Below are 12,476 nucleotides of genomic sequence, written 5' to 3'. Positions count from 1 at the left end.
GTTGATGGTGTTTTCTATAAGAAGATTTTTATTGAACATTTATGGAAGGAGTCTCCAGTGTCAGAGCTTTGTAACAGTCGGAGGTAAAAATCGTAACATTAAGTTTTGCATCATGGGAAAGTTTTCAGAATTTAAAAAAAAAGTGTGCGCTTTCTGGTTTCCCAGTAAAATAACAAATTGAACATTTGTCTTATTTACTGTCTGGTGTGGAAACGGCTGTTTATAGCTGCTATAACCTAAGTGATAACAGGAGCTCACTTGTTTCACAGACTTTACCACAACATTAAATGGTAACTATTTAAATTGTAGTCTAAGAGGAACAAAACCTTTTAGATGTTCCATTGTAGAGAAATATTCAACTTTAGGGTGGTAACAGTATCTCCACAGAATCGCACCACACCTACGTAACTAACATATTGATGTTCTGATAGGTCTGTTGATACACCAAGCTTAACAGGCTTTTATAAACAAGATAGACTATTTTCTGGTATTGCAGTAGTCAAATTAGAGATCAGAGTTCATCAGCATTAAACTATCAATCAAAGATAGCTGTCTAAAGCAAAGTCGCCAGCTGATGTGATCTGCTGTCCTTGTTACATCAGCTATAAGAACGCAGCAATAACCATCGTGTGTTGTCATGTACTAGATTAGAGATGTACAGAGCTGCCAGTGTGCATTAAAATATCAGACATAATCAGACACACTTGTTAGTCACAGTCACCAGACTCCTGTCATACAGCATACAGTCGGCCAGAGAGCCGTGGTTAATTAAATTAGGGGAAAGCTCATGCAGTGGAGATCTCAGCTTGGGTTCATGTGAACAGAAAGTGGAGCTGAGCTGCAGTAATAATGATGTAATACACTTTAATGCTTTATTTTCAATCAGATGGTCCTGTTTTTACTAAAAAGAAGCCCCCCCCCCCCCCCAAGCTCCTACATCCTGTTTATAACTACTTTTATACATACATACATACATATATATATATATATATATATATATATATATATATATATATATATATATATATATATGGAGAGAGAGAGAGATTGTTTAATCATGATTACCACCACTGCCACCAATATAAATAATAATAATAATAATAATAATAATAATAATAATAATAATAATAACCAGAATGTAGGATAAAAAAATAAAATATACATTATTTAGTATAAATTAGCTTTATTTAGTAGCTATCATATTAAATACTAAACGTTACTAGTATAAGTATTCAATAATACATTTACCTTTATTATTGTTAATATAAATGTTCAATTAACTAAAATAAATAAATCCAATGTGACCCTGACTAGCACTGTATAAGTGGTTACAAAAAGTCACTGTGTGAGTAATTAAACGTTTAACTTAATTTAATGTTTCATATTAAACTCAGCTTTTGGTTTGGGAATGACATTAGCTAGAAAATAATTAAACAAACAAATAAACAAATAAATAAAACGATATGGAAAAATATGGAAATTGCATCAGATCGTCAAATGAGTTGGAACAAATTGAGTTTAGTCAGTAGACTAAAATAAGATTTAATATACAATTTGACACACTTAAAAAAAATTAAAATAATATTAATAATAATTTTCGTTAAACAGAGACGTCACTTCCGTAAATAGTTATCAAGGCGAACGCGGTTGCCACGGAAACGCGGTGCACTTTAGAAATCAGCGCGTCACACCTGTTCCTTCTGAATGTTTATTCAGCGTTAGGACACACCCTCTGCGTTGGTGATTGGTCGGTTGTTTTGGGTGTCCCGCACTCATTTGAAGTCCTCTCTTAGTTGAATGGTTGGGCCTCACGTCATTTAAGAGTGATTAGTCCCGCCCTGTGGCTCATTCCGCTTTTCCTCGGTGTGAGAGCGACGTGTTTGTTTGTTTTTTTATCATGGCGAGGGGAGCAGAGGGAGTCTGGACGTGGCACCTGTAGGACACTTCATCATTCCAGTGCAACAAATAAAGTGACTTTAATAAACTGTAAAGTGAGTTTGGAAATGTGTCCGGACGGGAAGCTGACTTTTTCCTGATAAAAACAATCACTAGAAGCGGAGTAAAGAGCTTGACATGTCTCTTCTGTGTGTCAGAGGTGAGTGAGTGAGTGAGTGAGTGTGTGTGTATGTGTGTGTGTGTATATGATTTTTTGTTTGTTTGTTTTTAATTTTGATTTTTTTTTTAAAATTAAGTTGTACTAGTTGAGTTGTTTTACAGAAAATCAGTTCAAACACATGTATTCTCATTCGTGAGTATTATATTTAAAATGAGCTTTAAGTACTTCTTATAAAGGAATATATTGTGTTAAACATGTGTATATATATTCCAAACAAAAATGGTACAATTAGAAAATATGAGGCATATCTCCACATCTCCACATCTGCTCCCAGCTGTTTCCTTCAGTGTGACTGAATTTCTGTCTTTAAAAAAAAAAAGAAGAAAAAAAGTTGTTTTAAAAATCTTAATTTAAGGTCAGAATTATTCGAACAATCATATAATTATGTAATATAATATAATCTGGGTTTTTGCTTGGGGGTGGTGGTGGTGGTGGTGGTAGTAGTAGTTGTTTGTGGGGTTTGAAATTACTCAAAGGAAATTGTAAGCTATTTTTATTTATTTATTTATTTTATTTATCCCCCCCCCCCATGTTGTTTTCAACCATTATCCTTACCGTCTTTGTGTAAGAAAGCGGGCAAGACTTATTGTACTTATAATGAAAAGTCTGTCCATTTCACCAAACAGCATGTTTGAGATTGAATGAAGGAATACAATGACTCACCTTATTTTACATGTACACATAAGAACAATCAACATGTTGATTTTATATATATATGTATGTGTATATGTGTAGTTATTTTGAAAATGCAACCAAAGGACATAAGGGAGACAGACGGAGAATTTCTTGATCTATGTTGTGTATGTTTTGTATAATAATGAAATGAACATAGACTCCAGAGCAGACTAAATGAGAACTTGAGTCTGATCTTATGAGTCCACTGATAAAAAGTCATGTGTGTGTGTGTGTGTGTGTGTGTGTGTGTGTGTGTGTGTGTGTGAGAGAGAGAGTCCTGTACACATTCTTAGTAACGAGCAGCTTTCCTCTGGGGCTAGTCGCCAATCCCAGATCAGCATCTGCCCCTTCTGGGGTCCGATCTCCGTGCTTCAGATCCGACGAGGGCGACGTGGAGCTCCCGTCACGTCGCACTTACACTCTCGGTTGTCACAGATCAATTTTGAGAAATGCGTACAGATGAGGCACTGAGACTCGAGGATGTGAATTCTCAAACGAAACGAACTGAAACTTTGAGCACTGGCAATTGTTTGTACTAAAATAATGACACTTTTTGACCTAAAGATTTAAAATTTTTCATTTTTAAACTGTAATTTTTCCCTTGTTCCCTTCCTGTACAGGTGTTAGTGATGGAACAACGGCCCAGGATTTAGTGATTTGTTTATTTATTTTTTAAAAAATTCTTGTTATTTATTTATTTATTTAATTAATTTTGGGGGGGCGATCACAGAAACGAACACAAAATCAAGCGAACGCCGTAATATCCGGAGGAGCTTGCGATATTTTATTTATTTATTTTTTTTCAAAATGACGGCGGATTTGGGCCAAGACTCGTCACGTGACGTCATCACAACGCGCGTTCAGCCAAGGCCCTCCTCGATTCACGTGTGTGGAACGTGTACAGCTAAAAGGTCTCATTTACCAACAAACATCACCGCGAAAGACCACGCAAAGCAATTCGTGTCATTACGATTTCGCCAATGGGGGAAAAAAAAAAAAAAAAAAAGCACAAAAAAACTCCGCAAATTGCATCGCACATTTTAAAAATAAATAAATAAATAAATAAATGCTACATAATTAAGCATTTTTGGCTGCAATAAACAGCTGTAAGGACTTTTTATTTATTTATTTTTATTTATTTTGTTTAATAGCTGCTGTGTCATACGTGATAACAGGAAGTAACTTATTTCATGGACGTTTCACAACATTAACTTTAACCATAAACAGATAACTTTTTTTTTTTTTTTTTTTTTTTTTTTTTTTAAAAAAGCATTTTTATAGATATGACTTTCTTAAAATGTCATTTTTGCAAATTGAGGAGTAAAACCTTTTCAGGAAGTGCTGTTTGAGGAAAAGTAAAATTATTTTATTTTCCGTCTCGAATGTCTTTTTATACACGTGCTTTTTTTTTTGAATCCCGTTCGTTGTAAGGATCGTCTACATTTTGGCCGAGAGGGAAAACTGCATGCGTTCTCTTTTCCCACCCAAACGTTTCCTTAAACAGCTCTGCGTTCGACTCGGATCCTTTCACCCTCACTCGGAAGTCGCTTTGAGAGAAATGTTTCTGGTAACTGATTGAAACAGAATCCCCAGTGCTTGGCGGTAACTCTCTGAACGAGACGTGTACGGTTTCATTGCTCCAGCTGTGTGTGTGTGTGTGTGTGTGTGTGTGTGTGTGTGTGTGTGTGTGTGTGTGTGTGTGTGTGTGTGATGAAGAGAAGGTGGGTGGACCTCAGCAGTCGACTCTTCTGGCAAACCGCCTCTTCCCTTTTTTGTTCCTCCAGATTTATTTATGCGTGTGCTGCATAATGAGCCGTCACCGAATCTCCACAGAACAATCCCACGAGAACAAAAGCGTCTCTGACACGGCTCTCACGACGACCCGAACGATAACCGCGTGCAGCGTGAAAACGGAAATCTCCCTCGCTTACAAGGACGGACTTCATAAACTAGTTTACTGGATATTTATTCACGATCATTCTAACCACGTATCGTAACTCCTGTTTATCGAGTGGAACATTTTTGCCCTGGTTTGCGGTTTATCTTTATTAAGAACAGTATGGAAGTACCTTTTTAAGTGCAAGATTATCAGTCACGGGGCTACGTAAGCAGTTCACCCATTAAATGAAGCCTTAGACGTTCTCTACAATTGTTCAGAGTGTAAAATCACTGAAATTCTCCTATTCCCAATATTTACATACGTTTCCCTAAAAATGTGCCAAAATGTGAAAGCCCATGTATTTCTGCATTAGAGGCCTGCTACGACAAGGTGTAAAAGGTGCGAGAGGAATTTCTCCATCCGGGTCTTTCAGGGTGAAGAGTAGTGCGTCCGTGTCATGTTGGAATCGGTGGCCGGAAAAGCAGAGAGGAATTTTTGGGAATTTGTGACGTAACGTTAGAAATGATATGTGATGAGTCGGACCGAGCGGCCCGTCCAGAAATCGAATCGCATGCAGAACTGTGTAGAATATGACTTGAAGCTGATTGGGCAGTAGGAGGGGAAGTTCTGTGTCGGTCGGGGTGGGCGACGCGACCCAAAATATCGTACCGGGTTTCTCGAAGACATTTCTGTGGAACGCGATACTGTGTGTCTCGTGATGCAGGCTGTAGGTTTCCTCACAGAACTGCCAGCAATGTGGTTTTCAAAACTTTGTAAATAATAAAAAATTTACCATTATTATTATTAATAAACTAATTTGTAACAAATTTATTTTTATTTCTTGTAAATGGAAAAAAAAAATATTTTGCACTGAAAGAGGTTCAATTGTAATTATTTAAAATGTATATTTTTTTTAATGTAATTAAAAGAAAAGCACATTATGAGAGAATTTAATGACGATATCGGTCGTATATCGTTCTATCTTCCAGCCGTGATGTTCGTCATGATGTTCGTTTGGTCTAAGATGTTTCTCTTGCTGTTTTACCTTGAGCTGGAAATCACGTTTGCAGGTTTTACAAGTTTTAATAATATGCTATAAGTGCATGTTTGATATAATGTTGTCTCTTTTTGTTTGTTTGTTTGTTTGTTTGTTTCTGGTTATTTTCTATGACTAAACAATGTTTTGTTTTTTAGTTTCCACTTCGATTGACAGTTTATTCACATGACCTTATATTCCAGCTGCACGCACTCCCACCTTTACTGTGTTATTAGGCTGAAAGAGGCGTGGTTTGGTTTTCTCCCACTGTTGATAGAGGTGTGGCCTCAGTGGCTGTCGATCTCTGAGACGGAAATTCGTCTCTTAGTTACAGTAAGGGAGGTTTGACCTCTGTGCCTGTCAGTCTCAATGATGGAGGTGTGGCAGATGCATCGCCTGGTTTTGATGAAGGAGGTGTGGCCTCTGCGTCTCTTGGTTTTGATGAAGGAGGTGTGGCCTCTGCGTCTCTTGGTTTTGATGAAGGAGGCGTGGCCTCTGCGTCTCTTGGTTTTGATGAAGGTGTGGCCTGTGTCTCTTAGCAGGTGTGGCCTATGTGCCTGTCAGTCTCAATGATGGAGGTGTGGCCGCTGCATTTCTTGGTTTTGATGAAGGAGGTGTGGCCTCTGCGTCTCTTGGTTTTGATGAAGGAGGTGTGGCCTCTGTGCCTGTCAGTCTCAATGAAGGAGACATAGCTTCTGTTGCTATCAGTCTTAAAGAAGGAGGTCTGGCCACTGTGTCTGTCAGTCTCTGTTAAGAAGGTGTGGCCTCTGCCTGGAGGTCTCAATGGGGGAGCCTTGGCCTATGCATCTCTTAGTTTTGGTGAAGGAGGCGTGGCGTCTGTTGCTGTCAGTCTTTGTGACGGAGGCGTGGTCTTACTCAAAGCTGACATCAAATCATATTATAATGAACTGCATCTAAATCAATTTTATATTTATATCTGTTTCCTGTTTTAGATGTATTTATCACAAATTGAAATGCATTGTCACATTTAGAAAGGAAATATAATCAGTTTTTATAGCATTCAAACACTGAGCTAGCTAAAATAATGGTCAAACTGCCTAGTCCGGGAGGTCCTGTGTGTGTGTTTTGATGCGTGTCTGCCGATTAAACGATCCCGAGTTACTGAAGCGATTGGTAAAGTTAAGGACTGGGGAAGGCGTACGACCCGGTCCGGAGCGTGACTGACACACATGACTCACCTTCTCCTTTACACCATCGCTTCAGTTTCCTTATTTCTGTCCAGACCAAAGCCTATCTCTATGGTGATGTCATTACACACAGACCCGGCGTGAGTGCACACGGCACAACTGAACATCCTATCTCGTCAAATCAACATTACCCGTTCATCTTTAATATCACTCCAGGCTAATTTCCTCTTAGCGGTCCTGTTTATTGTTCTGCTCTCGTCTTTCCAGTCATCAGTCACAGGACGGGCTTTATTGAAGTCTTCCAGACCGTCGTCCCAGCATGTTTCTACTTTTTAGTAAAGGAAGGAGTCTCGTGCACCACGCGCTTGAAGGTGAAGACGTAACTGTCGTTCACCTGTCGCTTGGAAGAAGGTGTGCATGGTTACTCTAATCCACTTCACACACTAAACTTGGCCAACTGGCCGTCCTGGATCCTAACCAACTCTAAAGCAAATAGATTTCGCTTCGTGTAGAAGGAAAACGTGCCTGTAGTATACAAGCGGGCGGTTATAAAGTGTTGGTATGGAGTTAATCTTTATATCATCACCAGTAAGAGGGAAGTAACCTTAACATACTTAATATACAACCTCAACATCGTTTATTTATTGAAGGAGCATCTCTAAACCTTTAACATATATAGACTTGTGCTACAGTTTTGGTGAAGGGGGCGTGGCCTCACGGCCTGTCCATCTCAGTGAACAGGGTGTGGCCTCTGTGTCGCCTAGTTTTGGTGAAGGAGGCGGGGCCTCTCTGCCTGTCCGTCTCAGTGAACAAGGTGTGGCCTCTGTGTTGCTTAGTTTTGGTGAAGGAGGTGGGGCCTCTCTGCCTGTCAGCCTTGGTGAAGGAGTATACTTCATAATTATTGGGTGTGAGAAGCTTATTTGTTCTGGACTTTTTTTTTTTTTTTTTTAAAGATTAGCTTCTTATTGTGATTTAACATTTTGCCATTTTTGTCTTTTGTTAGTAACTGGTCCTGACAGCGAGAGCTAGATAAAACAACAGTCATAAAACTACCATGAGAATCTTGCTACATGATTTAGTATGACATGATTAACCTATAGACTCCATGCCTCTCTCACTGGAAGGAGGCCACGCCTAATTCTACTAAGCTTGACGAACAGAAGCACGTCTTCTTTACAGACGGGCAGGAACGTAAGCCGCTCCTCCTTCATTGGGACTGACGTTACTTAAGCCGCACCTGTTTTACTGAGATCGACAGCAGTGAGGCCACGCCTCCTTCACCGTGACCGACCACACCTATGTCAGTTGGACTGTAAGGCAAAGAGACTGCTAAAGGAAGTTCATTCCATAACATTTTCGAAAGATAGATCAGGGAGGAAAAAAAGAGCCGTGCCTGTGTCCTGAGATTTTCCCGAAGCAGGGACGGTTTATTATCTGTGTATCATCAATATTGAAAGCTGTTCATGGGTTCAAATCAATCTACAGTTCTTTGTGGGAGGGGGGGAAAAAAAAATCAAGTGACCCAGATGTACAATACGAGCTATTCGAGATGAAAGTTGTGCTTTACTACAGTGATGAGTTTGCTGGAGTGCGTTGGAGAAAATAAAAATGTTATTCAATGCAGAAGAATAGGTTCGGTCGCTGGTAGAGAATTGTTGACGCTGTTATCAGGGGAAAAAGTAGGGCAGGATGCATTGCGCGAACAAGAAAGAGCGAGAAATAAAGTGGAAGCAAATGGGAAAGAGATTGGAATTGTAATCCTCTGTCCATCTGTTGGCAGTTTAAGCGTCCACACACCTCGCTCTCTATTCAGACGGGCAAAAGTAAATAACAAATTCCAGAAGCCGACGTGCTCCGAGTCCATCCTCACTTCCTGCTTCCTGTTGCACGGTTTCTGCTCGCTGACCTCCCGGAAGGCCAATCTCTCCTCCGCTGTAGAGCCTTTTCTTGCCCTGATTCGTTAGTCATTCATCATGAGTGTAACATTTTTTGACGCCCTTCTCGATTACACCGTGCGAGTGCAGAACGTAAAGGCCTAACTTGCTGGGGGTCAGTCGTAACAGAGGGGTTATACAACAATCGTAACAGGTTTTCTCTCATTTTATTTACTTTTTTACCATCACACTGTCGGCGATCCTGTTCGGCAGGAAATCCATCCACGGCCGAGAGATAAGGGAACAAAACTGGCCATGTTGTCAGTGTGGGTGGGGCATGCTCTCTGTCCCCTGTCAATCACAGCATTACTAGCCAATTGTGGGCGTCCGTGAGCTCATGTATACGGAAGAGGGCGTATAGTGCTTTCCTCAGGGTAGTACGCGGCCTTGTGATGCAGCCGTTCAAATAAATGGCTTCAAGCGTCTCGTGTGAAGGCCGTGACGCCGGTTTAACATCACGGAGGGAAGGATGTGGAGTTACTCGTGGACGCTTCGCGTGGGAAGCACATGAACCAGCATCTGAGATAAGCCTCAGTTTCCATCGTTATCGTCCAGCAGCACGTTGCAACGTTAACGGTCGGACATTAAGCGTCAGGGATTCAGGAGGCGCTTGTGTACACGTCACAGTGGAAAGGTTGAGGAATCCATGGAAAACTTTGAACGCTCGGTTTGCACCAGCGTCTCTCACGGTGCCCGAGGTGTACGCTCTAATTTACATTTGGATTTTCACACAGTCCTGTGTAGTGCTCTACTGTTCTTTAGGGTATGTTGTGAAATGGTTATATATCATCTGAAAATAAATAAATAAATAAATATATAATTTTTTGCTATTATAGTAAACCCAAGCACCATTGCGTCTGAAAATATCTCCAGGTGTCGTGATGTGAAATTTCTCGTACGATTTCTTTCTAAATTCAATCCAAGCCTGATCCTACTGTGTCGTTTAAGAGCATCAGAGCAAACCTGATCTCTGCCAGTCCATTAAAGAGGGGGACAAAAATTCACGGGGGGCGGGGCTGGGGCTGGGGGTTCGAGCGATGTGCGTGCTGTTAATCCTGTGATGCCGTTAAGCACACAGTCCAATCCCAGCATCCATCTGTCACATTCATCTAGTAAATAATCTGCTGTAATAGTCTCATTCAATCCTGTAATAGTGACTGTGTGGATTGTAGAAGCCAGCTAAAAATGTGGACACTGCTTAAAAAAAATAAAGAAAGAAAGAGAGAGAAAGTAAAGGAGAAGAAAAGAAAGGGCAGTGAAATTAAGAGAAAATAACAGGTAAGAATGGCCGAAAGAAAGGATGCAGAGGATAGAAAGACAGGAAGCAAAAATAGCAAATGAAAAAAAGGTTAAGAAGGGCAAAAGGAAGGGGGGGGAAGGGGGGGTTGGAGAGAACAAGATGGAAAGAAAAGAAAGACAAAAAAGAAATGACAGAAGAAATGGATGAAATAAAAAAAGAGAGAAAGAAAAGTGAACGAGAGTTTGGAAAAGGATGGGGAAGGAAAAAATCAAAAGAAAAATCCAGATGAAAGAAAGAAAGCAAGCAAAAGACAAAGAACAAAAGTGAGAACAAGAAGGAAAGAAAAGAGAGAGAGTGGGGAAGAAATAGCAGAAGAAATGGATGAAGAAAGGAGAAAAGAGAGAGAAGGGAACGAGAAGGTAAGAAAAGGAAGGGAGAGGGAGAGAAGGAAAGAAAAAGCTCAAAAGAAATGACAGAAGAAATGGATGAAAAGAAAAAAGAGAACGTATGGAAAAGGTTGGGAAAGAGAGAAAGGGAAGGAAAAAATCAAAATGAAAGAAAGCAAAAGACAGAAAGAAGAAAAGAGAGCGAACAGGAAGGAAAGAAATAACAGGAGAAATGGATGAAGAAAGGGGAAAAAGAGAAAGGAACGAAAAAGTACAGAAAAGGAAGGGGGGAAGCAAAAGAGAAATTATGAAGAAAGAAAGCAAAAGAAGGAAAGGGAAGAAGAATAGGATGACCAAAAGGAAAGAGAAAGGGGGGGGGGGGGAATAGATGAAAGAAAAACACAAAACAGTGTTTCTGTTGCAATACTCCACCCCTGTAACATCCTAACCTCTCTCTCTCTCTCTCTCTCTCTCTCTCTCTCTCTCTCTCTCTCTCTCTCTCTTTCTATTTTCTTTCTTTTCTTTTTCATTTTTTTTTCTCTCTCCCCCTGTTTAGTAAAGAAAGCCAGACTCCAGGGGCCTCCAGGTAAGCACAGACTTTTCTCCTCTATGAGTGTTGTGGCATTTTTTCTGCAGTCTAACACAAAAGCTGTGTGTGTGTGTGTGTGTGTGTGTGTGTGTGTGTGTGTGTGTGTGTGTGTGTGTGTGTGTGCGCGTGCGTTCAGGTTTCAGCATTCTTACAAGAGCTCGTTTGTTCAGGGTTTGTTCCGATCCTGACATTTTGAACCCTCCCTCAGTCACGTCACCGCGCACGTAGAAAGTTAAAGCGTAGCTTCAGTCAGATTGTTCTGTGCTTTCGGTCGGACGCGCTCGTGCTGTAAATAGCAGGGAAGTACGCTGGAATAAAACCCCGTCTGCGTCTCTGTGTCAGGACGCCACACCCGGTCCATCGACCAGCGTTAGGGAACGACCCGAGCCCGTGGTTCCCGTCCGCTGGGGATGAGATCAGTGTAGGTTAAGCCCTAATCCCTCCTCCCTTCCTCCCCTGCACTAATCCTCTGCACTGTTTGCCCTCACAGTGTTCCCATAAGCCCCCGTGACCGAGGAGGAAGTGAGGGAATGACGGGGAATGCCCATGCTCTTCCAGTCCTGCTCTCTCACACCACAGCACCGATTAAACTCTCTAAACCTCTTTCCTATTAACCATGCATTCCAGGCTTTCAGAGGATTGAGGAAATGGTTATAGAAATAATAAAATAATAATATTGATGATGATGATGATGATGATGATGATAATAATGATAACAATATTGATGATAATAATAATAATATTGCTATTGGTGATATTATTATTATTATTATTATTATTATTATTATTATTAATAATACTATTGATAATATTGATGATCATAATAATGATCATAATATTGATGATGATGATGATAATAACATTGATGATGATTCTTTAAAGAAAAAAAATACAAGGCGAAACCGCGGAGGTTAACTCCCGTGTGGGAAAAGGTTATGTTTACAGTTTTAACTGACTGTTGCTTCTCCGTACAGAAGGTTTCAAAATATCAACAACCAAACATGGGGTTTTTAAAAAAATATATTTTTTTAATAGAGCATCCCTGTACATGTTCTGAGACGCTTTTCTGCTCAACACAGCTGTAAAGACTGTTTATTTCAGTTACTGTAGCCTTCCTGTCAGTCTGGCCAATCTCCTCTGATCTCTGTCTCGCTCTCTCTCTCTCTCTCTCTGTCTGTCTTTCTTTCTTTCTTTCTCTGTCTCTCTGTCTGTGTCTCTTTCTCTTTCTGTCTCTCTCTCTTTCTCTCTTTCTTTCTGTCTCTCTCTCTCTTTCTGTCTTTCTCTATTTCTGCCTGCAAAAGAAGAGAGAGACTGTTGTGCACAGGAGTGGGTGATATGACACAAATATCATTGTTTCTGAAACATAACCCTTGTAGATTTAAAAAAAAAAAAAAAAAAAACAGCCTGTCCTGTTAGAGACCATCCTGTCTCCTCAGAAGATGTCGGAAAAACTTAGTTACAGCTTTACAAAGC

At 40.3% G+C, this 12,476-nt stretch overlaps 1 protein-coding gene across 1 annotated transcript in view; it reads left to right on the top strand.

Moving 5' to 3' along the window:
* The first annotated feature begins 1,696 nt into the window (after positions 1–1,696).
* The window catches only part of unc13bb (unc-13 homolog Bb (C. elegans)), an 84,160-nt gene continuing 73,380 nt past the window's right edge, over positions 1,697–12,476 (top strand). The window contains exons 1-2 of the mRNA XM_053644710.1: positions 1,697–2,095; positions 10,971–11,000. Of these exons, the coding sequence (XP_053500685.1) occupies positions 2,074–2,095; positions 10,971–11,000 (52 nt within the window). The 5' untranslated portion in view covers positions 1,697–2,073. The remainder of the gene's footprint in view (positions 2,096–10,970; positions 11,001–12,476) is intronic.

The sequence above is a fragment of the Ictalurus furcatus genome, chromosome 16 (genome assembly GCF_023375685.1).
Source record: "Ictalurus furcatus strain D&B chromosome 16, Billie_1.0, whole genome shotgun sequence".
Lineage (NCBI taxonomy): Eukaryota > Metazoa > Chordata > Actinopteri > Siluriformes > Ictaluridae > Ictalurus > Ictalurus furcatus.
This window is presented reverse-complemented; position numbering and strand designations above follow the sequence as displayed.